Source organism: Opisthocomus hoazin, chromosome 21 (genome assembly GCF_030867145.1).
Source record: "Opisthocomus hoazin isolate bOpiHoa1 chromosome 21, bOpiHoa1.hap1, whole genome shotgun sequence".
Lineage (NCBI taxonomy): Eukaryota > Metazoa > Chordata > Aves > Opisthocomiformes > Opisthocomidae > Opisthocomus > Opisthocomus hoazin.
In genome coordinates, this window is record NC_134434.1 from 2,264,303 (window position 1) to 2,291,084 (window position 26,782).

Consider the following 26,782-nt stretch of genomic DNA (forward strand, 5'->3'; position numbering starts at 1 on the left):
GTGTCCTCCCCGTTTCCCCCCGCCGAGCACGCTCGGCCGCGCTGCTGACAAAGCCCTGCCGAGGGGAGGGCTGTGCCGCGCTGGTGCCGCAGGCGATGGACCCCCCCCATACTGGGGCCGTACCATGGCACGCTTGCCCCGGTTTTCCCATCTTGCCCCGGTTTTCCCATCCGTAGGCACCCGCCGCCGTGGGATTCCTCTCTGCCGCCTTTCTCAGGACCGAGCGGCCACGGGCCAACGCTCAGCCGAGTGGAGGAAACAAATGAGCCCACGCTCCGCTCCCGGCTCGGCTCCACGGAGCCGGAGTGCGGCCACCCCCCAGCTCACGGGGGGGTTTCTCGGCTGCTGGGGTCCCGCTCAGGGGGAGGGTTCGGCGCAGAGCTGCCCGGGAGGGCCCTGTCCTGCGGCGTGCGGCTGCCGTCACCTCCTTGCTCGCCTGCTGCAGCGTGGTTAAACGTGGTGCCAGCTGCCCTGGGGACCTTTGGCCAGCCTGAACTTGGCCAGGCCCCGAAGCCCAGCGGTAAGAGACAATGACGGGACGTCCATGCCACCCTCCCCGGGACGACCCTGACAGCCGGGGGCCAGCTCTGCCCGGCCCCAGCAGCCCCGCCATGGCCACCTCGCCCTGCCCTGGCCAACCCGGCGCTCCAGGACCTCGCCCTCTTGTAACCCCCGTCCGCCACTTTGGCTTCCCCAGACGGTGAACGGGGCCGGGGCAGAGCAAACCCCCTCGGGGGTCTCCCCTTCTTGGGCCCCCCAGCTCCAGCGTTCCGAGCAGGGGCTGGGGGCTGCTCCCCCCGCCGCCGCGCAGCGGGTCACCGGCGAGCGCAGCCTCCCGCTGCTGCTTTCCCACGCGGTTTCGGTTTGCGTTTCTGTTTCGCTTTTGACGCTCCGAGCGTCCCTCCAGCCCCGGGGGACCGGGAAGGAAGGGCCCCGAAACGCCGAGGTGTGCCCGCGGGGAGAGCCCCGCCGGTCCCCAGCCACCCTCGGGGCGGCCTGCGGTGACCCCGGGGGGGGGTGGGGGGCAGAGCCGGCCCGCGGCGGGGGCGCGGCGGGGACAGGCGGAGGTGGCCGCGGGGGAAGGCAGTGATGCGGCCCCACGCGGCGCGCGGGACCCCGGCGCCACCGCGCCCGCCAGGCCCCGACAGCGCGACGCAACATTTGCATAACCCCACCCCCTCCAGATTTGCATAACAGAGCCCGTAAAATTTGCATGGCCTCGCCCCTTGGATCGCCTTGTGTGGCGGGTGTCGCCCCGCCCCGCTCCCCGATTGGCGGGCGGCGGGCAGGCGGCCCCGCCCCTGGGTTTAAGAGCGGCGGGCGGCGGGGCCGCGCGTGCGGAGGCGCTCGGCGCGGTGGCGGGGACGGGCGGCGGAGCCGCGGCCGCCATGAGCAGCAGCGGGGGCCCCGCGGCTCGGCTGTGCCGCCTGGAGCGGGGGCCGGACGGCTACGGCTTCCACCTGCACGGCGAGAAGGGCAAGCCGGGCCAGTTCATCCGGCTGGTGGAGGCGGGCTCGCCGGCCGAGCGCTCGGGGCTGCGGGCCGGGGACCGGCTGCTGGAGGTGGACGGCGAGAACGTGGAGCGGGAGAGCCATCAGCAGGTGGTGGAGCGCATCCGCGCCGCCGCCGGGACCGTCAGCCTCCTCGTCGTGGATCCGGTGGCCGACGAGCAGCTGCAGAAGCGGGGCGGGGAGGGCACCGAGCCCCCCGGGCAGGCGGCACCGGAGCCGGTGGAGCCCGCGGCGAGGGAGCCCGGCGGCGGCGGCCAGCGGGTAAGCGGGCGGGGAGAGCGGGTTGGGACCTCCCGGTACCGGCCGTCGCCTTCCAGCCGAGCGAGCGGGAGCAGCCGCCGCCTCTGCCCCGGCCTCCCCCGGGCGCCCGGTGCGGTTTTTACTCTCGATTCTTTCTTCTTTTCTTTGCTTTGAACGTAGCTCCCGCCGCGCCCTGCTGCTTTTCTTTCTCTTTTATTTTTTTTATTTCAAATGTTGAGGGTTTTTTTTTTTGCTTAACGTTTTTCTCCACCAGCCGCGTTGGGTGCGCGGGGCTGTTGGGACCCCCTGTCGTGTCCCGGACCCCTTCGGCCTCTCCTGGTGCTCCAGGGCTGGTAAAACGGGGTGAGAAAAGCAACAGGGAGCAAGGGCGAGCTCCGACGAGCTGGGCTGGGGGCGGAGGGCATTAACCCGCTCCAAAATACAACCCAAAAAAGCTGCGGGAGAGGGTGTTTTTGGGGGGCTGTGGCTGCAGGTGGCCACTCGTGCCCTGAGCGGGTCCGGTCTCCGCTGCGGAGCGGAGGTGGTGAAGCCCTTCCCGGGTCGGGGGGGACTGATCCCATGGCTGGGTCCCCATCTACAGACACTCACTAATTCAGGAATGTCGGGCGTAAGCGGCGCGGGGGAGGTAGCGGTTGCACAAACAAAACCACGTAGAAAGGTGAGGAATTGGGAAATAGCTGACCTTTCCTGGCCGGAGCAGTTCCGAAGAGCCGCTCTGGGCTGCCGGAGAGAATACTGCTTTTTGTTTACTCAGCAAAAACATGTGTGTGGTCACGCCGGAGGTGAGGATGGTCTTCCTGGGAAGCAGGCTCCTGGTGTCCCTGGGGTGAGGGACCTGCTCAGGAGCTCCGATGACCCTGCTCCCATGGACCAGCCGTGGTGGTGACCGGTGGGATGGGCTGAGCCCCAGCTTCTGGCACTGGTGAAGGGCTGGTGCCACGGGGCCTTCCCAGTGCGGGTGCTGAGCCCCGGGTGGACTTTGGTGCTTTGCTGAGCTGTTGTCACGCAGGGTTTTGCTGAGGATCAGCTGTTTTTATTAGCTGTGTCTCCTGTTGGACTTTAGCCCGGTGCCGGCCGCTCGTTGCCCCCGTTCGGGCTGATCCGCTGCCTGGCCAAAGCGCTGCTCCGGCACCTCCCTGCCGGGCTTGTTCGTGTGGGAGCGACCGGGCTGTGCCCCCATCGCTGTCCCCCGTGGCATCCCTGGTCCCTTGGGTCTGGCCCTGTGCCTGGTTACGGTGCTGTGGGGGGAGCGTCCCTGCCCTCCCCTGTGTCACGGGGCCAGCGAGACCGTCTGTGCTGCGCTTGCTGCTCCCAGATCTCTCCGTGGGCTGGGGAAAATAAAAGGGATGTAGTCCGTGTCGCTTGGGCAGGTCCCCTGCCGTGCCTGGGGGGCTGAGGACGTGCAGTCCCCAGGGGGGACAGGGCAGCCACCTGCGTGCAGAGGCTGTGCTGGCCGGGGCGATGCAAAGGGCCTGGGAAGCTGGAGATGCCCTGTGGGTTTTGGGGGGCAGCCCCGGCGGGAGACACCCCGCAGTTGTGGGGGGCAGGCTCGGGGTGCAGACCATGCAGAGCTACCGCGGGCGGTTTCTCTCTGCGCGGGAGCAGGAAGTGGGTGACACAGGGTGACATTGCTGCATGGCCCGGGACGGTTTCTCAACAGGTAGCAGGAAATCTGGTGGCTGGGGGGCAGGGCTCAAGGCAGCAGAGCAAAGCCGAGCAGGTTTGGAGACGTCGCCCTAGCCGAGCACCCACTGCCCAGGGTGGGAAGATGCCGGGCGAGATGCTGAGCCAAGCCGGAGCGGGCAGACAGGGATTCCTCTACGGCGAGCCAGGAATGTGCTGGCGTGCCAGTTCTCCCGCTGCCCCGTCCCCCTGCAGCCCCCACGGCCCGGTCCCAGTCCCACGGGTTGGTGGGCTTCCCCCAGGCTGGCTGCGGTGGGGAGCGGGAGGTTTGCATGTGTCAGAGTCCTGTTTGCTTTGTCGGGCTGGACGTGCCTTTATTTGCTTAATGAGCCTGGAGACACTGCTGCCCGGGAGAGCCAGCCAGCAGCACCCGCACCCTGCATGGGGCGAGCGAGGGTTTAACATCTCCCACCCTTGAGCAGGATCCAGCCCCTCCGCAACCCTTCTGGGTCCTGCATGGTCAGGACCCTCCCTGTGCCATGGGGGTCGACACCCCTGCGGCTCCCAGTGCTGGGCATGGGCTGAGGAGGTTTTGGGGGGGGCGGGGGGTGTCTTCATGGGCTCCCTTCTCATTTCTATAAAACCCCGGGCATGCAAATCCCCGTGATGCTGGGGTGGAGATTTCGAGCCTCTCCGGAGGCACCCGGGGAGCTGATCCGTGCACCCCGCTTCTGCAGCGCTGAGCCAGCGAGGGGGCCGTTGTACACCCCCGGCGTCGGTGCTGGGTGGCTGAACGTGGGGACCAGCCCCGCTTCGGGGCCCCTGCGCCGCGGGGACCGTCCCCGGCGCTCGGCTGGGAGCCCTGACACCTTGTCCTCCCCCCGCCTGCGTTTCCGGAGGCTTCGGCCGCTCGGGAGCGTCTTGAGAAAGTTTCGTGCAAACCGCACGGCGTGAGCAGAGCGGCACCGGCTGCTTTCGCCAGGGCGAGGATTTTGCTACCGGCCCCGGGCTCCCCTCTTGCAAATTTAGTGCTAAATTAGAGCTCTCCCTGCCAGCAATGCTTGCCCCTCCTGGTAAAACCCGGGTGAGCCCCCCAGGCCTGGGTTTTGGGGTGTAACAGGGAGGAGATTTCCCCCCCCCCCCCATTTGGGAGCGTTGCGCTGGGGGTAGCTGGCGTCTAATTAGGAAATGAATTAAATTTCCTCTCAAGGCAGCTGCATGAAAAGCAGCTCCAGTCAAACGGGACGTGACGGGGATGCTGTGAGGAGGCTGCTTTGCATCCCCTTTGTATGAAGCCCGAATGCGTGCGCCAGGCTTCGGCACCCGTGTGAATTCGCTGGCCCGGGCGTCCTCGGAGCCGTTGTGTTTCTCTCTGAGTAACCCGGAGTGCTGCTGCCGACGGGCTTGTTGCTTCTTGTAGGGCTCCGGGGAGTTTCCTGGGACTTGGGGCTGCAAAAGCTGTCCTGAAATTGCTGGGAGCTGGGGAGCGGGTCCTGGCACACTGTTCAGTCGGGGTCCCCGTGTCCCTGCGGTGACTGGTCCTGCCGGGCGGCCAGAGGTGCTGGGGAGGGATGGTCCGGCACGCTTCTGGAGGGAGAAGTGTTTGGAGGTGCCCCAAGTCCTGTTCCAGGGCAGGACTAGGGATGTGACGCCGCTGAGCTCCCCATCCTCATCCTGCAGGCAGAGGGTCCCTCTGCCACCCCTGGGTGCAGAGGAGAGGGGTGGCACGGGGAGCCCGTGCTGGGGGCTCAGTCCGGCTCCCCTCACCGCCCTCCCCACCTGAAGCTGTAATTTTCTCCTAATGAAGCTCTGCCAGCTCATCCATGCCCCAGCTCGGCGGGAGAGCTGCTGGCGTTGGAGGAGAGGATGCAAAAGCTTATAGAAATCAGGGGCATTTCCGTTCTCCTGCTGCCCAGCTCCCGGCTCCACAGCCGTGGGCCAGCTCTGCGTCCCGGGTGTTGACCCCAAACTCTCTCATTTTGAGTCCCTTCTGGCCAGGGGCACTTTGGGGCTGGAGGGGTGCCCAACTGCGGGGTGCTCACCCGTGGACGGGCAGGATACAGCTTTGGGGGGGATCCTGCAGGGTTGGGTACGGCCGCCGGCGGATCGGATGCGTTTATGTTTTTCTCTCGGGGAGGCAGAACGGTGGCTGCCCGCAGGGTTTCTGCCGGCACGAGGGATCTGGGGAGGCTGAAGGTGGCCTGGCACGCTGGGCTGGAGGAGCTGCCAGCCGCTGGCCGGGGGTTCCTGGGGGGCCGGGTCGCGGCTCGGCTGGGCTGCCATCGCACCGGGGGCTCCTGCCTTGCTTGGTGCCTCCCTCGCTGCCATGACCTGTCCCCCTGCCCCGAGGCATCTGTCTGCCCTGCAGGGCCAGCCCCCCACCCCAACTCATGGCCCCAGTGTCTCGGGGAGCCCGGGCTGCCAGGGCTTTGTTGGAATGGGTGGGAGCGAAGTCCTCCCTCCTCCTTCTCCTCCTCGCCCGGGAACGCTGCCAGCGCCGCTTGCCGGGTGCTCCCTCCGGCTTTGTCCCGAGCTATCGGTGTGGAGCAACCCCGTGGTGCTGCCAAGGGCACCGGGAGCGTGGGTGCTCGCAGAGCCCAGACCCCCTTCCCGGGGCCAGGCTGGGGAACCCGGGGAGGTGCTGCCTTCCTCCAGGCTCCACCAGCTCCTGCTGCTTGGCCTTGCTTCGGGGCTCCCCATCCCTACGCTCGCTAGGGGTTGCTGCCTGGGTGGAGGGGGCAGCACCTTGGGTGCTCCATGAACCCGCTGCCACCCGGGAACGGGGACTGAAGAAGAGAAAGCTGCGAGGGGACCTAATAAATGCTTATAAATATCTGAAGGGTGGGTGTCAGGAGGATGGGGCCAAGCTCTTTTCAGTGGTGCTGACAGGACAAGGGGCAATGGGCACAAACTGAAGCAGAGGAAGCTCCGTCTGAACATGAGGAAGAACTTCTTCCCTCTGAGGGTGACGGAGCCCTGGCCCAGGCTGCCCAGGGAGGCTGTGGAGTCTCCTTCTCTGGAGATATTCCAGCCCCACCTGGACGCGGTGCTGTGCAGCCTGCTCTGGGTGACCCTGCTTCAGCAGGAGGGTTGGACTGGGTGACCCACAGAGGGCCCTGCCAACCCCTGCCATGCTGTGATTCTGTGATTCTGTGACTGGGGCAGAGCCCGCAGCCGAGCCCCCCCAGCACGGGGGAGCCAGGGGTGGCTGGAGCAGAGTCGAGGTGTTGCCGTACCCACCCAGGCAGGGAACCTGCGGAGGAGACACCACCAGTTCCTCGGGGTGCAGCCGGGCTGTTGCCCCGGGCATTGCCCAGCCGAGCCGTGGGTGCAGCGGGCCCTGTGTGACTGCCAGCGCCGCGACATCCCGCGCTCACCTTCGCTCCCCGGCAGGGTGCTTGGGTGCACCTCCCTCCCCGGGGCGTTGGCGAGCGGCGCCGGGGCGGCAGCCGGCCTTGACCCCGCAGGAAAGCGTTGTGCAAGAGGACGGGGTTTTATCTCAGCGTTGGGCTTGGAGGTTGCCAGTGCGTCACCCCGGCCCGCGCGGGACCCTGTGCCACCGCGGTGCTGCCAGGCATGGGGTGCCAGCACCCCGGGGACCAGGCTTTCCTGGCACGGGGCAAAGGGGGTTTCATAGCAAGAAGCGAGCGTGCTGTACAGGGGGTAAAGAGCAGCACGGTGCAGGTATGGTAGGGGAAATTCCTGCCGTGCACCTCCCTAGTGATGCTCTGGATACCAAAGGAGAACAAACAATCTCAGAAGAAAGAATAAATATTAACTCCCCCCCTGGTGAGGAACATTTCAGGAGCTCGAGCGTGGCTTGGCTGCTGGGAGAGCCCTACCAAAGCCCAGGAGCTGACGGTCAAGGCAGGATCAAACCATTTCCATATTGTTGTTATCTGGAAGTGGTGTTTGAGTGCTGGGGTCGGAGCAGTTCCGACAGCGCTGTGTGCAGGCAGCTCGTTCGTGTTGCCTGTTCCTCTGATGCTTCCCAGGCATCCCGCTGGGCGAGCGAAGGCAGCTCCTGTTTGCCAGGCTCCTGGGGATGCTCCTGCTTCCCCCGCTGCTGCAGTGTGGGGAATTGCGCTGTTAGAGGGCTCGTGGGGGGCCCTGGCTGCCCCAGTCGGGTTCCCTGGCTCTGGGTACTGGTCGATCCACGGGTCAGGGTGAAACTGGGCGCAGATGAGCTGGGTGTTGGCTCCTGGAGAGGTGAATGTCCCTTGTCACGCCGCCCCGGTCAAGCTGGTTTCTCATTTTGCAATCATGTAGGGTCGTGCTGGGGCATTGGGTTGTGCTTCGGTATCGGGGCTGCTCCATCTGGCTCCCTGCTTGAGCTCCTTGTGCCCCTTCCCTGCCAGCAACGGCTGCAGGGTGCTCTGGGGTGGGGGTCCCACAGGTCCCACTGCTGGATTTGCCGTGAAGGGAGGCTGGAGCTTGAGGGGGTGATGGAGGGGGTCTGCTCTGGCAGCTGAGGCTCCCCTGTCAGCAGAGGCTTCCCGGGTGGGGTGGGGGAGCTTCCCAGGCTGTGTTTCCTCCTCCGCCTTCACGTGGCTGTTACAACCCTGATCCCAAAAGGAAGAGTGTGGTCTGGGGACACACATAATAACGTGTTTCTCTAACGTTTCGCTGCAATTAGTGTGCCCTGCACGTAATTAATTAAGTAGAGCCTGGGTTCGTAGGGTGTTTTGGCACGCTGTGTCCCAACTCGAGGTGTCTGTGGGTGCAGGTGGCCACCCGAGGATGATGTCCCTGCCACCCGAGCAGATGTCTGGTGGTCCCAGTGCTGCCCCTGGGTGTTGGGGGGGGGGTCCGGGAGCGGCTTTCCCACGGGCTGTCCCGTTGCAGGAGGAGCTCCGGCCTCGGCTGTGCTGCATGAAGAAGGGCCCCAACGGCTACGGCTTCAACCTGCACAGCGACAAGAGCCGCCCGGGGCAGTACGTGCGTGCCGTCGACCCCGACTCGCCGGCCGAGGCGTCGGGCTTGGCCCCCCAGGACCGCATCGTCGAGGTACGCCGGGGCAGGAGGAGTCTCCCCAAAAAGCTCGGTGCTCCTCACGTCTCGGTGCCCCGGAGGGAGGTGTCCTTCGCTGGAACGGTGTCCCCGGCGTCGGCGGTGACTCACGGCACAGCCACCCGACCTGTGCCAGCCTGCCGGTCCCCACCCAGGGCGCAGCCGGCGGGAGCAGCACCGCGGAGGGCTGGGGCTGGGCACTGATGAGCTGGCTGTGGGATAAGCAGTGGTAGCACTGTCCCTTCCCTGGTGCAGGAGTTGTCCCTGGGCTGTCCCTGGGGTGGGGCAGGCTGAGGACAAGGTGCATGGTGGCACCAAGCCTTGCTGCCGGCCGTGACCGGGGTGGGAACGGGGACAGGGTTTGTGGTGGGTGGGGTGGTGACCCACGAGGGCAAGGACTGGCTGAGCCCCAACCCCACTGCTCACCAGGGTGTGGGGCTGCTGCCTCTTCTGGGGTGAAACTCTGGGGTCTCTGGGGACCGTGCCATGGCACAAGGGCTTTATGCCTTGCCCGTGCTGCCCACCTCCTGCGCCAGCCCCGGTTCCGTGCCCTGCTGGGTGCTCCCTGCCAGCTTTGCCTGTTCGATCCCGTGCTAATCACTCGCAGGAAAATCTGCTTTTAATGAGGTTTTGCTGGCTTCACCGCTAATCCCTGCGAGGCTGCAGATACCTGCAGGGGCTGTGGGGTGGCTGTGCCGGGGTAGTGACTGGTACCAGGGCTGATACCCGGCCCCTCGGTGGAGCTCCTGAGGGTCGGATGTCCCCCGGCCCCAGCGGTGACGTGGTGCCGTGCCTGCAGGTGAACGGGGTGTGCATGGAGGGCAAGCAGCACGCCGACGTGGTGGCAGCCATCAAGGCGGGCGGCGACGAGACCAGGCTGCTGGTGGTGGACGTCCTCACGGATGAGTTCTTCAAGAAGTGCAAGGTGGTGCCGTCGGAGGAGCACCTGGCAGGTGGGCTGGGGGCTGTTTGTGCCACCTCTGCCAGCTCTGTGTCACCTTGTCACCAAACATGGGGGGTGCTAAGGGGATCCCTGAGCTCTGGGAGGTGGAAGTCTCATCACCCTGGGGCCAAGCTGAGTCACCCAGCTTTGGTGTCTCCCTGTACTGGGGCGGTGGGGCCAACGTGGGCTCTGCGGGGTTGCACTTTGGCAGGGTTTATGGCTTGGGGAGCAAACAGGCAGCATCCCCCCTTTGCTTTCCTCCACAACCTCAACTGAGCTGTGGCCCCCTTCCTGTTATATGGTGGTCCCCGGGACGATGGGGGGGTCTCGCTGGACTCCAGATCATGGCTGTCACCATGGGGATGTGCCTGGCAGCATCCCCCCGTGCTGCAGGCTGTTGCGAGGGGTGGGTTAACAAATTCGGGACCTGGGCGGTGTTGGGTGAGTGTTGGCCACGTGCAACCTTTGCTGGGCACCGCTGTGCCCCCCGATGAGGGGACACGGGGAGGAGGGGACAGAGCACATGCATCCTCACCCAGCACCTGTGTCCTCACCCTGCAGGTCCCTTGCCAGAACCAGTTGCCAATGGTGACATAGGGAAGGTAAGAGAGCCTCGTCTTGCTGCTAATCCCATCTAGGCCAGTCTCAGGTGTCCCCTCTGCCCATGAGTGGGTGATGCCACCAGGGACCACAGTGCTCCTGGGCTGCCACACAAGAGCTGGTGCCACCGGGAAGGGGGTTGCCTGTGGGGTGGGGTGTCATGGAGGTGGCTGCAATGCCTGCCTTCCTCCTCATCCTCATGATGCTGCAGGGCTGGGAGCCCCAATGCTGCAGGGAAGTAGCATCCAGCCCTGCAGCCGCCTTCCTCCTCCTCCTCCCGCTAAAGCCAGGGCAGTCAGGCTGGGCTTTAATCCTTCCCCGCCCCGGACGGGCCGCACGGAAGGTATTTATGAGCCTGGAGCTCGCAGGGGATTATGTGTGGGGAGGACGGATTTTGCTTTTGCGGCTCCAGGGGCCGTTCCCAAACCCCAGGGCTGGAGCTGCCCTGCTCACGCTCCCTCCCTGCCCCCTCCCAGGAAAACGGTGGAGAAGCACGGTCCAACTCGGTGTCTGAGAGCCCGCCCAGCCCCAGGCCGCTGTCTGTGTCCCCCGACTCCGGCGAGACCCACAGCAAGGTAGGGCTGGGGATGCCAGGGGTAGGTGGTAGCTGGAGAGTGGGGTCTGGGCTGTCCTGGGGGGGGGGCATGGCGGGGCTGACGCAGCCTCTCACCCCCCAGCCTGATGCACAGGAGAGTGACAAGCGCCATTCGGCACCCGGCTCCCTCCTGGACCTCGACATCCCGCTGGCGGTGGCCAAGGAGCGGGCGCACCAGAAGCGCACCAGCAAGCGGGCACCCCAGATGGACTGGAGCAAGAAAAACGAACTGTTCAGCAACCTGTGAAGGCCCTGGGGGGGGTGGTGAGGAGGGCGAGGGTCCACCGACCCCCACCCGGCTTCGCACCAACCTCTCCTGCATCCCTCTCCTCCCTGCTGCGGGCTCCTGGCGGGGCTGCAGGGCTGCTCCCCACCACCCTGACCTGAGGGATGGGGCTCGGTGGCCAGTGAGCATCCCTGCAGCGGGGTCCTGGGCGGTGGTTTTAGGCTGGAGAGAGCTGGGGGGTGCTGGGGGGGTGCCCTCTCCTGTGAGCCCATCCCCAGGGTGCTCCTCCAGCCCTGCCTTGAAGCCCTGCACACCCCCATAGGCACCAGCCAGGCGTTTGGGGGGGGTCGGGGGTTTGGGGTGGCCCCATGCCCAACACTTTTGATCCCTGCTGCTCCCTGGTCTTCCCTCACCCCAATGCCCATCTCCATTTGAGTGTCCTGCACCCCCCTGCCCCACAAATTGCCCTTTAACTGCAAAACCTGAGGCTTTTAGTGACTTTTAGCAAACCCCACCTGCCCGGCCACTGACCACAGCGATTCCTCCCCGGGGTGTTTGACCCCGGCCTGGCAAGCTCCGTCCATGATGACCCTGTCCCTTCACCCCTGGGTCCCAGGGGGTTCAAGGAGGGACACGGGCACCCAGCACAGCAGGGAGCTCCCAGTACCCTGCCCCGGGGCTCTTCTGGGAGAGGAGAGGGTGTCTGGAGCCAGCACAGCAAGCAATAATTATCTCCTTTGTTCCTGCTCACTCCTGGAGACAGAGCTGATCAGGGTTTGAATCCAACACTGTTTAATTTAAAGGCTTCTCAATAGACTCTGTTTTTTTCCAAAATAAGAGTTCTCCAATCACACTGTTATTTTTTTTTTAAATGTATTTTGTGGAAATTCTTCCTGTGGATGTTTTGTTTCTGTGTTTCGCGATCGGGTGTTGTTGTACTGTCCAGCTCAAGAGAAATTCTGTTTACTGGAATAAACCTTCCTGACTTCACGTGTCCGGTCTAAGGTTAATCCTTCCGAAGCCCACCGATATGTGGGGCCTTACTGGGGGCTCCCTATCCCACCGGTGCTGGGGCAAGAGGTAGGTAGTGCTCCCAGTGGTGGGTGACACTGGGGCTGGTTTGGGTGCCCTCAGCACCCAGTGGGGCCAGGCAGAGGGGTTGGGGAAGGACCGGCTGGTCCCAGTGCGGGTTAATGCCTCGGGGTGATTAAAGGGCTCTAATCCCCTGGGCAGTGCAGGAGGGGTGGTGTGAGGCTCTAATCTGTGTCTGCTGGCCTGGCTGGAGGGTGGCAGCTCTGCTGGGGTAGCCCAAACCTGCCCCAGCCCCTCTCGAGGAGGGGGGGGGGGGGGGTTGGGGTGAGCCTGAGCCCCCGGGTGGCATCCAGGGCTGGGGGAAGGCAGGGGGGGGACCTGTGGGGAGAGGGTTGCGTGTCAGATTGGATATCAGGAAAAATTTCTTTACTGAAAGAGCGGTCAGGCATTGGACCAGGCTGCCCAGGGAAGCGGTGGAGTCCCCATCCCTGGAGGGGTTCAAAAAACGTGTGGATGTGGCACTTCAGAACATGGTTTAGCAGGCGTGGTGGTGACGGTTGGACCTGATGATCTTAGAGGTCTTTTCCAACCTTAACGATTCTGTGGATCTTAGCCCTGTCTGGGGAGTGACGCAGGGGAAGGTGGGGCAGAGAGGTGTTTCAGCGTGCGGTTGGTGATGGTGCTGGGGGCTGGGATGCCCCCGGGGCTCCGTCACCCTCCCTGCTTCCCTGGGTGATGTTTAAGCCCCTGTGGGGCAGTTTATATGCGGCCAAGCTAAGCCATGCTACCGTGGTGGGTGAGCGTGGGGCCATGCTGCGGTTGGGTAGCTTGGCAGGGCTGGTGACACCACGGCTGCACTGGGGAGGGTGGGACAGTGGCCTCTGGGGGACAAGGCAGCGCTCTTGGCAGTGGCCATGGCATGCCGTGGACCCCTGGCTTCTGCCTGGCATCCTCGCTTCCTCCCCTTCTGCGCACTCCAAGCCTCCAGACAAGCCCCTCCACCTGCGCAGATGAGTTGTCACAGAGGTCTGCAGCTCAAGGGATGCCCAAGTGACGAAGGCCACCACATCTGCAGGGGACATGTAGGCTGTTACTTCCCCCTGGGACCTGGGGGAGCCCATTTCAACCTGCCGTGTCCTCTGCAGCAATGCTGCCAAATGGAGGTGAGCTTCTGTCCCCCCCTGCACCCCACTGGGGCACGCAGGGTGCCCCTGTCCCCTGCTGTCCCCCCACACCTCCTTGGGCCATGCAGGGTGTCCCTGCCTGGGACGGGGTGCCATGCTGCGGGCTGGGGCTGCCTGTGCAGGGCAGGGGTGGGGGCACCCGGTGTGTCCTGGTCACATATTTTGCACCTTTACCCAGTCGGAGAAGCCTGGGGACTGGTCCCTGTGGGAACCCCGGTTGAGCCGGGCCGGGTCCCCCTACCCGGGGGAGGGCCGTAGCTCCGGGACAGACCCAACTTTGTTTCAGGTTTCCAGGGCAAAGGCTTTTCCCAGGCGCCTGTGGAGGTGGGGGAGCGTGCCGGCGTTGCCGGGGGACCGGGGATGCCAAGCGGGGTGCTCGCCGGCTCCGGAGCAACCGGTCGGGCACGGGGAGCCGCACTGGGGCCAGGGAAGAGAGCACGGTTTCACTGTGCCCCCCTCGGCCCTGGCAGCAGAGGTTAAAAGAAATTATTTTTCCCACCTTTGTTGCCTTTTAGCGGAGCAAATCCTGCCCCAGCTACCCCTCTCCTGCCAGTCCGACCTTGCTGCTCTGGCAGAGGGATGAAATACGGCACGGACGGAGCGCAGAGCGGGCAGCTCACCCGGCAGGTTCGGCAAATCTCATTCTGGGGGACAGAATCCACTCCTGCCTGCAGCAGGTGACGAAGAACACGAGGATTAGTAGCCTTCATCACGGTAATCCCAGCTGGAAGTAGAGCCGCTCTTCACTTTAATACAGCACAAAGCTTTTGCTGCAACTAAATCCACGCTAAGTACTTGTTTATACCATGATACGCTGTCGCCATGCTCGGTTTTAATATTAGTCACAGGAATGATGTATTTAATTAAACTAAAATCGGAAAACTAAAACCCCCAGGCCCTAAAAATACAGGCATAGCAACACTAAAAATTCCACAGTTTACCAATCTTGGATAAATGCATCCTCGGGCAAATCTGAAAGCTATTACCTGATACTCTGCAATTGGAGCAAATAATTTCTGGTCTGGAATTAGCCATTGCGGCTGCTATTGCAGGGGGAAAACAGGCAGGAGTGTCAGTCACCCTCCTTACCTTCTGGCCTCTCTGAGCAAGCTTCCCCGCGGTGCAGGGCAGGAAAGGTCAGGCTCAGTGACTGCATTAAAGAGTCTCTCCAGTGGGAGTCAGGCAAGAGCCTCTCCTCCAGCAACAGATCTTTTGTATCCCACAGCGGAGGCTGGCAGCTAACTCCTGCCCTAAATATATCCGCCCTCAGTAAGAGATATATTCCTCCCCCCCCCATCTTACTACAGAGCAGTGAACAGAGCCTCCTGACTCGGCAGAGCAAGTCCTGCGCTCCTGGAAGAAGGGGATCGCTGTTCTGTCTCCTTTCAGCTGTGTTCTCCTCCTTGCTTTCATAAAAGCAGCCTGGTAAAATGCAGTGCGATATCCCTTCACTCACGGCCTGAGGTTTCCAGGTCCAAAGCACGCCCTGAACCTCAGCAAGGGGTTTTGTGGCAGCAGCCTCCTGCAGCTGCCAGTGCCCCTCCTGACGCAGCCATCGCGGCGAGGCTCCGCTCCCGTCTCGGTCAGCCAATACCAATAATTTTCATCACATTAACAGCACTTGCCCTTTGGTTGTGCTCCCTCCACAGCTGGGCCTCTCGCTGCCAGGACCCGGCAGTGCCCCCCAGAAATCAGGGTTCAGAGAGTCTCTGCTCTGCTGTCCTTCACAACTCCTAACCACCCTTTCACCAGTCAAAGGGAGCAGCTCCCACTGCTCCCACATAGCTCTGGGGAAACACCAGATTTTTGTCAGGTTTTTTTATTCAAAACAGACTGAGCTACCAGCGCACGGAGACTGCCTCTGTTAAGCTGCTGAATCCTCCTCTAAGGGCAGCGGAAGAAGGGTCAGCGGGTGCTGCTTGTCCAGAAACTGGTCACACCAGGAATCCATTAACTGCTGGTGACTTTAGGCTCTGCTGCAACAGCGTGTTAAGGTTACAGTCATTCCTAGGCAAGCCTGTGAATTAGTGGCTGTTCTCCAGGTCCAAATTTCAGGCAGTAATCCTGGCTGGTGCATCAAGGTGCGAAGTTGACAGGATGGCAAAGAACCGAAAGGCGGCAGATCAAAACGGTCAAGAGCAGCGTTGGCTCACTGCTGTCCTCCACACCCAGACCACACAACAGCGTCCAACTCCCCCCTGGGAACCAGGCCTGGGTCTGGATGTGTCTGTCGGGTCTCCAGCAGCCCAGCTGGCAGCTTCAGCTCAGCGTAGCTCTTCTCCTCCACGTGGTTCGTCTGCTCCAGGAGCCATCGTCTCTCCTGGTCTCTGACATCCAGCCGCAGTGTCACCTCTCGGAAAACGTTGTTCGCAGCAACCTGTATCGTGCAGAAGAAAAGCATCTCAGTCCCAGTCACAGGGCAAACGCTGCTCGCGTTCTCTGGGTAGAAGACAGGCTGCTACCGCACCTCCTTAAAATGAAGCTTTTTGAACATGCAGATACTGGCTTCATTTTCCTGACCGATCTTAGCCTCAAATTTAGTGATCCCCAGGTTTCTCACTCCTGCAAAACAAGTTGGAAAGAGAAGCATTTCTATTACCTGCTCAACTGCCACATCTACGAAAGCACAGGACTCCAATTCTGGGGCAGATGCACCCCTTGCTACCCTGTCTGTATCACTGGGAATACGTGCTGCCAGATCACATCCTGACTGCACTCCCATTCCCATGCACTGAGCCACCCTTACCATAGGACATCATCATCAGAGTTGCCTCCTTGCCAAACCCTCTGCCTCGGTAGCTGGGCTCTGAAAGAGACAGCCACAGAAGTCAGCATCCAGTTACGCGAGACAAATCAGCCGTGCCGGGCACTTTTCAGAAGTGACTGTGACCTGGACTGGCAAAGGATGCTGATGAGAACTGAACAGCCATGGTAAAGCAATGAGAGTAAAAAGCTGCTGTTTGTAACATCTGTCTGCAGCTGCCTTTAGCCACGGACACAAAGGTCCAAGCGAGGAAGCAGAACTTGACCTGCAATCATAATTTCAATCTCGCCCAAAGTCGGATCCTCAGCGTCGGTGAGGAAGAGATTCACGTCCCCCACCATGCAGTCCTCATCCGCACGCGCCTGCCCGGACCACCGCTCCGCGTCCAGCACGATGAAGGTGCACTCTGGGGAAAACAAAAACATAGCAGCATTTTCAGGGCGTGCTGAGAATTGTTCACAAATTACTGAAAGATGAGATTAAAGGCATGCAATGGGCAGAGGAACAACAGTTTCCACGTTAACAGTGACAGAGCTACTAACTGGGCTTCCCACACCAAGTGTGCCTGCTCCCGTCCATAGAAATGTAAGAAATATTTTGAAATACCCACTGTGAGGGTGACACAGATACCAAGACTAGAAACAGCTTATTTCAGGAGCACGAGAACTTTCATTCCATGTCTGACATCTCCCTTCCTTGTCTCACTCAGCAGCAAGTTTGGGCAAAGAATTGTTTGGTGCACAAAAGACTGAGACCTAGTGATTCACCTAGTGCATGTTATTTTTGCTTTTAGTAAGGCTTTTAATGCCAGCTAAGACAAATGTTCCAGACTGAGGTCTTTGCCAGCTTCAGTATTTTGCAGCTCACTATATTTCTACCAGGCTTTTATGGGCAGTGATTCATTACCTGCAGGAGAGCCAGGGAACCAATTCAGTCAACACACCTCAACCAGGTAATTATAAAGTCATTCGATTTCTCAGGGAAAAAAACAACCCCTTTCCACATTTTTACGACAATCAGACCTGGGGAGTGTTGACTGTGCAGCAGCAGCTCAGCAGATAATGCTGTGGGAAGTAAATCACCATAATCTTTGAAAAACTGCATAAAATGGACATCAAAAGCCCTGGACATTTTCTACTTCCCTGAGCGTACACCAGCTCTAAACAGAAAGCCAGTTCAAAGCTGCTGTCGCAGCAGGTCTCACAACCCCTCTGCTTCAGCAAGCAGAGCCCACTCATCGGGTGCTCTCAGCCCACGGTGGGCCCTTGGCAGGACAGAAGGGACCTGTTCACCACTCCCACCCACCCTTAGGAAACGTTTAAGATCCTCACTGTCTGCGTCGTCCCGCCAGCTGCGCTGCATCTCATACTCCTGCTCCAGGCTGAGGGGTTCAGAGGCGGTCAGGCGCTGCAGCTCCTCTGACTGCATCCACTCATGGTACCTGACAACAGGACCCGGAGCCAGGTCACTGCCTGAGCTGCAGCATCGCAGTCTGATTTCCACAAGTGCTCTAAGGGTCAGGCTGCTATTAATGAGTTCTGGAAACACCAGCCTGGCATTCATGGCAACTTAAAATTATCTGCAAGCCTCTCTCCCTTACCTAACACAGGAATCAGTGTTCTCTGTGGAAATCTAGCAAGTTTGTCTGTCCTGTAGCTTTGTCTGAAGAGTGCTCAATGCAAACCTGATGTTTCTAAAAGTACTGAACACTTGAGTTCTGGCGCATTTCATCCCAACTGAGATCGACACCGCATCTCCTGCACACTGACAACATGACTAATACTGGCATCTTTGTGCTGAGGCTGCAGCTGCCCAGGCCAACACTTTACAAACTGCCGGCACGCCTGCTTCTAATTTATCAAACATCCACCTGGCTTTACACACTGAAGTTTTGCTCTTCCACTGTCATTAGAGAAAGACATCAATGAACAAGAGAACTGCTGGCGGTTCACTCACAGCCAGGTATTTCCCTTTCTGTGGGTACACGGTGGCACTGACGAAGTTCTCTTTGTCAGCAGACCTGGCAAACAGCACAGACCTGCCAGGGATGTCTGCTGCGGAGCACAGAGGGCAAAACTGATTGCCTTTCTATAAGTGCTCTTTCTGCTGTGCAGCTCCCAGGGGGAAGAGGGCCCTGCAGCTGTCAAGCCAGTGTCCTTTCTGAACACCGTGCTCCTTTAAAAAGAGAACTGAAATCAGACAGTGCAAGAGTATCAGAGCAGGACACAAGCCACGTACCGGGACACGTGTGCAGAAGTGTATGGCACCAGGGTCACCCTCTGCCCTTGCAGCACAGTATTCTGGTTAATCTTCATGGCCTCTGCACTGAGGGAGAGACACAACACCCTGCTGTGTCTCCAGCGAGGCTGAGGGCTGGGACAGCACCCCTGGAGCCCTTCAGCTGCTCTCACTGTGCAGACAGGCCCCAGCTCTCGCCAATCCCCCCGCCAGTGACCTTCCCGCGCCCCCAAGCTCCTCCGGACCTGGGGCAGGGCCGCATGGGTGCCGAGTGCCCCCAGAGGCCCAACATCGGCTGGGGGTCTGCTCTGACAGGGGCCACTCAACACTTCAAGACCCAGGCGGTGGTGGAGGTGCCCTGCTCCACCACACTGCGGGCCTTGGGGCTGAGGGGAGAGCCGGGCTGGGGGGTGAATGGGGCCTGAGGGGGGATTCGCAGCTGAGGGGAGTCCCGGGGCCTGACGGGGGGATCCAGGGCTGAAGGGAGCGCCGGGGCCTGAGGGGATATTGGGGCCTGAGGGGGGATCTGGGGCCTGAGGGGGCATCCGGGGCTGAGGGGAGTCCCGGGGCCTGAGGGGGATTGGCGCTTGAGGGGGGGATCCGGGGCTGAGGGGAGTCCCGGGGCCTGAGGGGGGATCCAGGGCTGAGGGGAGCCCCGGGGCCCGAGGGGATATTGGGGCCTGAGGGGAGTCCCGGGGCCTGAGGGAGGATCTGGAGCCTGAGGGGGGATCCGCTGCTGAGGGGAGTCCCGGGGCCTGAGAGGGGACCCGGGGCTGAGGGGATCCCGGGGCTGAGGGGAGCCCCGGGTCCGGAGGGGCGGCAGGGCCCAGGGCCGAGCGGAGCCCCGGCACCGGGAGGAAACGCCTACCTGCCGCGTCGCCCTTCCGCGCATGCGCAAAGGCCCCACCTACCTCCCCGCTCCGAAACGGGTTACGTCATCTCCCCGCCCATTTCCCGCCCCCCGCCCCTTCCCCCGCGGGCGCTGACGTCACTCCAATCGCGGTGGGCGAGCTTTTCCCGCCCCCGCCCCCGCCCCGCCGGGCCGGTCACGTGCGCGGAAGATTCCGCGTGGCCGGCGCGTGCGCCCTGAGGGCCCCGCGATGAGGGAGGTGGCGCCGCCGGCACGAGCCGCCGCCGGTGAGGTCCCGGGCTGTGGGGGGGGGGGGTGTCCCGGTGTGAGGGGGCCGTAGGTGTCCCGGTGTGAGGGGGCCGTAGGTGGGGTGTGAGGGGGGGTCCCTGTGAGGGAGAGTGCGCGGTGAGGCTCGGGGACAGCTCCCGCAGGCGGGGGCGCGGGGAAGGGGGTCCCGGCGCGGGGCGGCGGCGAGCTGGAGCGACGAGGCCCCGGCGGGCCGTCGGGGGCTTCTGCGGGGCGGAGAGGGTCGGCCCCGGGGGCTGCAGGCCCGGGGGGCTCCGGAGGCCTTGGCGGGCTGCGGGCCCTGCGGTAGCGCCCTCCCGGGCTGGTGGGTGCCCTGCGCAAGCCCGCTTTGCTGGGCCGTGTCCCGGCGGGGGCTGGCTGGCGGGCCCGCGGCCTTGCTGCCTTCTCCTGGTTTGTTGAGGTTGGCTCCGTGGCTTGGGTCGAGGAGATGCTTGGCCTCTGCTCCCAAGGGCCGGCCCAGCTGCGCCCACAGCGAGCTGCACTGCCTGGCGCGCGCGTGTGTAAGCTGAGAAACCGCTTGGGTTTCTGGTTAGTGCTCTTGGCTTGTGCAGTTTGTGCCGGTGGATTGTCCCGGTTGGTATGGCGCAGTCGGGGCATGTGTAGAGGTAGGAGAAACTTGATAAAGCTCATAACCAATTCAACTGTGCCTAATTATTTATTAACTCTGAAACCTTTCGGAAGGCTTGGGTTCTCCCTGTAGTTTTTCTAAGATAATGTGAAGTTCCCCAAATACTTCTGCTTTGGAAACCTTGGTACATGCAACAAAACTTCTTGGGTTTTTTTTTTTTCACAGGTCCAGTATTTTCATTTGTCTGCTTGTTTCTTTACTTGAGATTACGAGGAGAGACTGTAGGCTGGTTTTTTTACTGCTTTGATTTGCAGGCGGCGTGTGCTCTCTAGCAGTAGTAGCTGCGTAAGAAGCAGCGATATGAGATCATCCTCAAGGCAGGCGTTCTTCCTCATGAGGTTTTAGTGTCTGAAACGGCCCCTCTGGCTGTTTGGGGATGGTGAAATTTGGTCATCCCGTGCTGAGAAAGGGCAGGGCCTTTTGGTTACTTTTAAACTCATTTAATGGGTATAAGAACTTTTCAGTAGAGTATTGAACCAAGTGTTGCTGCTGGGTGGGGTATATCTGTCCGAAGTGCAAGATCCTGCTGGAATCCTCTTTTGTCCAAATATTAGAAGACCGATGTCCAAAAGCTGACTCAGCAGTTCCTCCTCTTTCCGACAGAGCTAACACAACTTTACGATGTTTCCCTAGGTTAAAGGCAATAGAAGTTGAAAACACCCTCCTCGCTTTGCTCGCAGCCTCCCCACCGTCCTCGCCATGGCTGGTGGCATTACCGACACAGGAGAGCTGTACTCTCCCTATGTAAGTGCTGCTCTTTGTGGGTTTGCTCACAAGTCTCTTCAAAATCCTCTTCTCTTAACGTTGTGTTTTCATTTCCTACTTCCCCATGGGCATAACCTCAGTGTTTCAAGAGGTGACAGCGGTCAAAGGGTACTTAAAAATGCTTAATACTTGTAGTTGTTGGGGTTTTTTTTACGTTGCAGATCACTTTATATATTGTAAAGGGACAGTGTCTGCTTAAGGCATAGTTCTGAAAGTGTTAAAAATTTGAGCTTCATGTCCCATACCAGCTCTTGCATCCTTCTGCCCACTTTCCTTACATTTTGTTAATGTTTTCATCGACCCAAATTGTCACATGAAGCTAGCAGAAGGAAGGGGGATTGTGATGTGGAAATTATCCCACTTCTTTTACTTTATATAATGCTTCTCTCTGCATTTCTCCAAGTTTACTTATTTGTAGCTGTTGCAGTAATTGTTTTAAACCGCTGCACTTATAACCAGTAACCAAGACATTTCTTCCTTGTAATGTGGTGTCCTGTGAAACTACAGAGCTAATGACTGTTTTACCTCGTTACCGGAAATACTGGCTTTCATAGCCACAAGCGTTTATATAGTGCCAGCTCTTCAAAACAACGCTTTGCATACACTTTTTTTTCCTGGAGTGAACTCACAGATCACTAGCTATAGAACCGGTCCTGAAATTTGTGTATTGGCTTTCAAATGCTCTAAGATTTTCATCCCCGTGTTAATGACTAAATTTAGAAGAACTGGATATTAGGCTGCAGAAATAGGTCACAACTGAGAAAACAGAGAACGAGATGGGAACTGGGATGTCTGGACCCTAAAGCATTAGTGTCACCTGCTCGTATGTTATGCTAGTGTTGCATGAATTTCCTGCAGTCTAATCTCAAAGGCTGTAGCTCTCTCCTCTTTCCCTGGAGGTGTCTAGCCAGACTGAATACACAGGCACTGTTCTCATCTCTGTCTGCTTGACCAAAGTCAAGGAAAATCACCTGAGGTGTTTTTTCAAGAGTCCTTCACTGAAGAGTGAGTCATGGCCCTGGGCACTTCAGCTGTGTGGTCGGGGAATGACAGCTCTGCCAGCTGAATGAACAGAACTTTCCTGCAAGCTGCAGTGGCTGATTTTTTTCATCCTCCTGGGAGACCCATCAAAAGATGATTTTGCTGTGCTTATGTCAGTGAATGTAGGGCGTAAGCGCTTGCAGGGTCTTTTGGGAATAGTTCTGATATTAATTGCTCCACACCCAGAGAAGTGTACTCAGACACAGTTCTTTACTGGCTTTCCTCTGGAGAGACTCTGACCTATATAAAAAAAAACAAACAAAACTTTAGGGTGATTTTTGATCTTGAGTTCAGCTAAATTCATACTGTGGGGGGTCCTGCCCAGGTGCACTACTATTTTTTTGCTACTGGACAGAAAAAAAACTCATTGCCAGAGAGGATAAAATCCTTTCCCTTCCACAAGTAAAAATTCCTGCTTCAGAGTGTGCTCAGCTGCTTGCTGGTAAAATGGCAAGCAGGCTTTGAATTAGAATTCTCTTCTCTAGAAGAGCAAGAGACTCTAAAAGGTAACTTAGGTATGTGTCATCACAGCTTAGGTTCAGGTCAGAAAACAAGGAGACACCCCAACCCACAGTGTAGACCCTTCAGGTAGAAGGTGGTGGATTTGAAAACAAACAGCTCACGTACATTCTAACTTTATAAGTTGGAAAGACAAAAAAAAATACGTAAAACTAATTAGAAAAATGGAGAGGAATATCAGTTTCTCCAGAAATGTGCTGACGCTCACTTTGTTCTCTTTGGTTATCGATCCCCTCCTATATTTATTTCTAGCATGGACCTGCTCCCACCCTGCTTGCTTGCAAAGATTGCTCTCTGCTTTTAGCTTAGTATGTGTGTGAGCTGTCTTGGATGATCTCTGGCCAGCTGCAAACTTTCACATTGGATTATGTGGATAATTGCAGGTTGGTCTGGTTTACATGTTCAACCTCATCGTTGGGACAGGAGCCCTAACCATGCCAAAGGCCTTTGCGACAGCAGGGTGGCTCGTCAGCCTTGTTCTCCTGATGTTCCTGGGATTTATGAGGTGGGACGTGGGTATGTGTCTTCAGCGGATTGGGGAGTTTGGTTGGGTGAGGCTGGAAGGACAGCGCTAGCATTTTTGCCACTTCTCTGAGTGATCCTGTCCCTCTGCTCCTTGAGCACTGGTCTCTGCAGTAGTGTTGCCTGTGGACCTTGTTTGGAGGGATGCATTTTCTGAATGCCAGCAATGTGGTGCTACATCCCATCTGACTGATGGGAAAGACTTTTTCCAGTCCAGAGTCTCTTGGGACCTTTCTCCCAGCTTCCTTTTTTGACACTGGATACATCCCATGCTTGCCTCTGTCATGGATCGGTTCCCCAAACACTGACCAGGTCACAGGTGACAGCATCACTTCTTTGCTCTGTGATCTGCAGATGTGATGCAGATGTGTTGAGTTAGTTTGCTCTTGGTTTCTGGCAATGCTCTGGGCAGCTGCAAGAGTGTCAGGAAAACAAATTACTGTATAGCTGGGCCCGTCTTATGCCCCTGCACCTTTGCTGCTCGAGACCTAGGAGCTGGTCTCATGATTTTCACCCTGGCTCGCCATGAGCTGCTGCCCAGATGTCTGCCTGCTGGAGCAGCAGGTGGAGCTGAAGGCTGTTGATACAGCACTGATGTCTGAGTAGTTATTAATAGAATTGCCATCTTCTGACAGGCTGTGAATCCCTGCTTGCTTGGTTTTAAAATAAAACAAACCAAAATCCCCTCCTGCTGTTTGTAAGAATGGAATTTAGAAGTCTTGTGTCATCGGTAACCAGCTCTGTCAGCCTGAATGTGCCTTTGATTTGGAGGCAGTGCTTTTCAGAACTGCTAGCTGCTGCTGTATAGAGCTACTGTTCGGTCAGTGCTGACTGTAGTAATGCTTCCAAGTTCCCCACCTTGATGCTGTATGCTGCAAAGGCTTGATAAAATGTAAACTGTGGCAGCACTAGTAACTGGGAGCTTTGGAAGCAATTCCTTTTAGATACGTAAGTTTAAAAATGTAAATTCGTTATATGAAACTCTGCACCAGCAGACAATCCTTCAAGGTCAGCAGAAGAGCACAAGCCTCCAAACCTACATGCCAAAACTGCACCAGATTAGACTGAGAAAACGCAGCTCAGAGCACTACGTGTCTTGGGAGCTGCCTTGCCCTGTTGCTTTTGTTCTGGTGCTTGTGACTTCCTCATGTCTGCTGGGGACCCTTCAGTGCGGAAGGAGTCTGTGCGGAAATTGCTACGTGGGCCTCGGGACAGGGCTGCCTCCTTTTGTTCTCACAAAACTGATCCCTCGTTTGAGCTTGATAAGGGAGTCCAGTTCCTGAAGCAGCGAGAAACCAATTTAAAGCCTTAAATAAGATTGAAGTGTGGGGGTTTGTGTTTGTGGTTTTTTTTTTTTCTATTATGGTACTGGTTTTAGCTGAGATAAGAATATTCCTTCCGTCTGTGGCTCTTGCTGTCTCCCTGGACAGCTTTTCCTCTGGCCTCCAGCCAAGTGTATTTGCATGCACCTGTCATCTGCACCTTGGTCTTGCTTTGTTTCTGATGCCATTTGTAAGATTCTTTAAGGGACCGTAGCACCTTTGCCACAGGCTCTAGTAGATAAGCTTCACAATAGTAGTGTGTTGGTCCTAGGCCCTAAAAAGAGGAAGGCAGCTTGCTTTCTCACAAAGGGGTATGTCCTCTGGCTTTTTTCAGCCCACACTAGGAAGGTGCCTTCCAGATACCTGAAGTGTCTTCTTGTATCAGAAGACATGTTATGTTTTACTGCATTTTGTGGTCTGCTTGAGCACCTCGGTCTCAAGGACAAAGGGGAGCAGCAACCTAACATGAAGCACTATCAAGAAGGTGCTGTGTGTGGGGAGTTGGTGAAAGGATTATTTTGGTTTGTTCGCTCCTACAAACAGATCAGAATAATTCTCCATGTCTCTGCAGTGACAATTCTTGACTATTATTGATATCAGTTGAATTTGTCTCTAGCTATATGACTACGACCTTTGTGGTGGAAGCCATGGCTGCTGCAAATGCCCAGCTGCGATGGAAGAGAATGGAAAAACGCAAGGTTTGTGCGGTGTTAATTTTCCATTTTCTCTTGTTCTTTTATCCTGTAGGGCTTGCCTGAGATTCCTCTGCATCTTTGCCTTGCCTCATTAGTAACTCTAAAGGAATAAATTTCTACTGTACTTAACTTTGCCATGTAAAATGTCTGTTAGTTCCCTGTGGGGTTTGCTCATTAAAGACAGGATTTTCTGCTCATACTTTGAAAATCAATCTCCCTTGTGGCTCATATTTCTTACTGATTGTGCTCTCCTTGCCCAGAAGTGCTGCTCAGTGAATGTGGAGAGGTGGCAGCCAATATATTGGTGCCACTTGGAGTGTGCTGAGGTCTATAAATCCTTACTGATCTCGGGTCATTTAACTGGGACAGGCTGGAATGTGCTTGCTGCCACTCAGGCTGTATCCCAGGGAGTAGACAGTCCTGAAGTATGTCCTTCCTGTAAAATTTACTTGTGACTTTTTGGATCCTGGCTTTAGTGGCTTCTCTGGATCAGTGTGAGGCATAATTGTTTGCACTGATTTAGAACCCTGCCTGTATGTTGGTGGGTTGGAGTTAGGAGTTAGACATGTCTGCTCTGACTAGCTAAGACTGTATATGTTTGGATTTTTTTTTTACCAGTTCTGCAACCCTGCAGATCTGCCAGAAGTTTCTAACTTCTTTGTATCATGTACCACTATATGAATTGGACACTGTTGCTGTGTGCATGACCTGCTAGGTCAGCGGAGCCTGTCACTCACTTCAGCCTGCTCTGCTAGTGCCCTCTTCTGCTCTCCACGGCATCCCAGGCCAAGGGCTCCCTGGTACTGCCTTTGCTTGAGTGTCCTGCCCATCCCTGTTTGTGACCTTCCTTGGAGGAAATGAGGTCATGACGCTGGTGGTGCTACAGCCTGTACTGTGGGTAGCAGACATCTCGGCAGTGGTCTGGTCTTTTCTTCCAGGAGGATGATGAGGATGAGGATTCTTCCTCTGGAGTATCTGACAGTGACGTTCTCCTGCAAGATGGCTACGAGCGAGCAGAGACACGACCTATCCTGTCAGTTCGTAAGTACCCAGTTCATGCTTTCACTGGATCCCAGGACTCTTTTCTGTAGACAGTGTCCCCAGTGGGCTCCAGCAAGGGGAGCAGGACTCTTCTGTTCACTTCACCCTTAATTCTGTGTGTTTGCATTCCAAAGTCCTTAGCACTTGCAAGATAAGACTCATTGAGAATTCATTTCACCTCCTACAGTCTGATAAAGATCTTTCCCTTCTAGGTCACTAAGATGAGAATATCTTACTTTGAAAATGCTTTAAATTAGCTTCAGCAGAGTAATTGGACCAGTGACTCTGCAGCTGTGGAGTCGAATAGACTGTCCTTCAGGCTGTTGCTAGAGCTCCTTAAGTGTCTTCAGATAGCCTGGCCCCTGGGTTTACTGGGGGGACTTGTTGAAACTCTTCTTGTTTTCAACTTGCAGAGAGACGTGGCTCAGCCAATATCTTTGAAATCACTGAGAGGGTGGAAATGGGCCAGATGGCTTCCATGTTCTTCAATAAAGGTAAGTGATTCATGTTTTCATAAGTCCCTTCGGATCCTCCTGCAGGCTGTGCGTATGGCTTTCCTGAAGTCTGCGTGCTTCTCAGTGTGGGTTTACATCCTGAGTTTGTGGTGATTCCACCCAAAAGTGTCGTTCCTTCTCTCTGTGGACTGTATGCATCCCTCCGTGTGGTGTTTCTGCAAAGCAGAGTATTTATGGGTCAGGTGGGCCACAACCTGCATGAAGGGGAGGGTGCTGTGGTGGGAGAAGAACTAGCCAAAATACTGCAGGTTATGGGCCCAGTTTCTTGAGATGGGTAAGTGTCAGTCATGCCTCTTCTGACTGCCTTTGACCTAACTCTGAACTGCATCTATCCTCTGTGATCTCCACTGTCTAAGGCAGTAGAGCCCAACGGTAGTGTTTGCTGGTTTCATCTTGGTTGTGGCATTTGAGAATAAGATGTTTGGGCTTCCCTGACCCCTGTAAGTATCATCTGAAGGAGAGAGACTTCAGGGGACAGCTTCTGAGAATTGCGTGTGTCTGGGGGGTCACCATGAGAGCTGCTGGGATGTGAACTGCTGAAAGGCTCCCTGGTGTGCGTGTGATAGGCAGATGTTTTTTAAATGTCTCGTG

At 58.0% G+C, this 26,782-nt stretch overlaps 3 protein-coding genes across 7 annotated transcripts in view; 2 read left to right on the forward strand and 1 right to left on the reverse strand.

Annotated features, from left to right (window-relative positions):
• Positions 1 to 1,345: 1,345 nt before the first annotated feature.
• Positions 1,346 to 11,759, forward strand: NHERF1 (NHERF family PDZ scaffold protein 1). Of its 2 annotated transcripts, none has more exons than XM_075441114.1 (6): positions 1,346 to 1,772; positions 8,241 to 8,402; positions 9,205 to 9,358; positions 9,910 to 9,950; positions 10,425 to 10,523; positions 10,611 to 11,759. In XM_075441114.1, exons 1-6 carry the CDS (start codon positions 1,389 to 1,391, stop codon positions 10,788 to 10,790), a joined length of 1,020 nt encoding a protein of 339 aa, XP_075297229.1. In that variant the 5' UTR covers positions 1,346 to 1,388; the 3' UTR covers positions 10,791 to 11,759. The 2 variants fall into 2 exon arrangements, with proteins under 2 accessions (XP_075297229.1, XP_075297230.1); XM_075441115.1 differs by having other exon boundaries at positions 10,626 to 11,759.
• Positions 11,760 to 13,804: 2,045 nt separating this feature from the next.
• On the reverse strand, positions 13,805 to 18,919 carry NAT9 (N-acetyltransferase 9). 3 transcript variants are annotated; one of them, XM_075440740.1, is made up of 7 exons: positions 18,899 to 18,919; positions 17,988 to 18,074; positions 17,081 to 17,190; positions 16,015 to 16,155; positions 15,732 to 15,791; positions 15,453 to 15,547; positions 13,805 to 15,362 (listed from the first exon to the last, which is right to left on the reverse strand). In XM_075440740.1, the coding sequence occupies exons 2-7, from the start codon at positions 18,062 to 18,064 to the stop codon at positions 15,135 to 15,137; spliced, it is 711 nt and encodes a 236-aa protein (XP_075296855.1). In that variant the 5' UTR covers positions 18,065 to 18,074; positions 18,899 to 18,919; the 3' UTR covers positions 13,805 to 15,134. The 3 variants fall into 3 exon arrangements, with proteins under 3 accessions (XP_075296855.1, XP_075296854.1, XP_075296853.1); XM_075440739.1 differs by lacking the exon at positions 18,899 to 18,919 and adding an exon at positions 18,856 to 18,889; XM_075440738.1 differs by lacking the exon at positions 18,899 to 18,919 and adding an exon at positions 18,233 to 18,835.
• Positions 18,920 to 19,028: 109 nt separating this feature from the next.
• SLC38A12 (solute carrier family 38 member 12) overlaps positions 19,029 to 26,782 on the forward strand; it is a 46,115-nt gene continuing 38,361 nt past the window's right edge. For both annotated transcript variants that reach the window (XM_075440859.1, XM_075440860.1), the window contains exons 1-6: positions 19,029 to 19,124; positions 20,405 to 20,515; positions 22,480 to 22,601; positions 24,557 to 24,638; positions 25,574 to 25,676; positions 26,090 to 26,170. In XM_075440859.1, the coding sequence (XP_075296974.1) occupies positions 20,471 to 20,515; positions 22,480 to 22,601; positions 24,557 to 24,638; positions 25,574 to 25,676; positions 26,090 to 26,170 (433 nt within the window). In that variant the 5' untranslated portion in view covers positions 19,029 to 19,124; positions 20,405 to 20,470. The remainder of the gene's footprint in view (positions 19,125 to 20,404; positions 20,516 to 22,479; positions 22,602 to 24,556; positions 24,639 to 25,573; positions 25,677 to 26,089; positions 26,171 to 26,782) is intronic.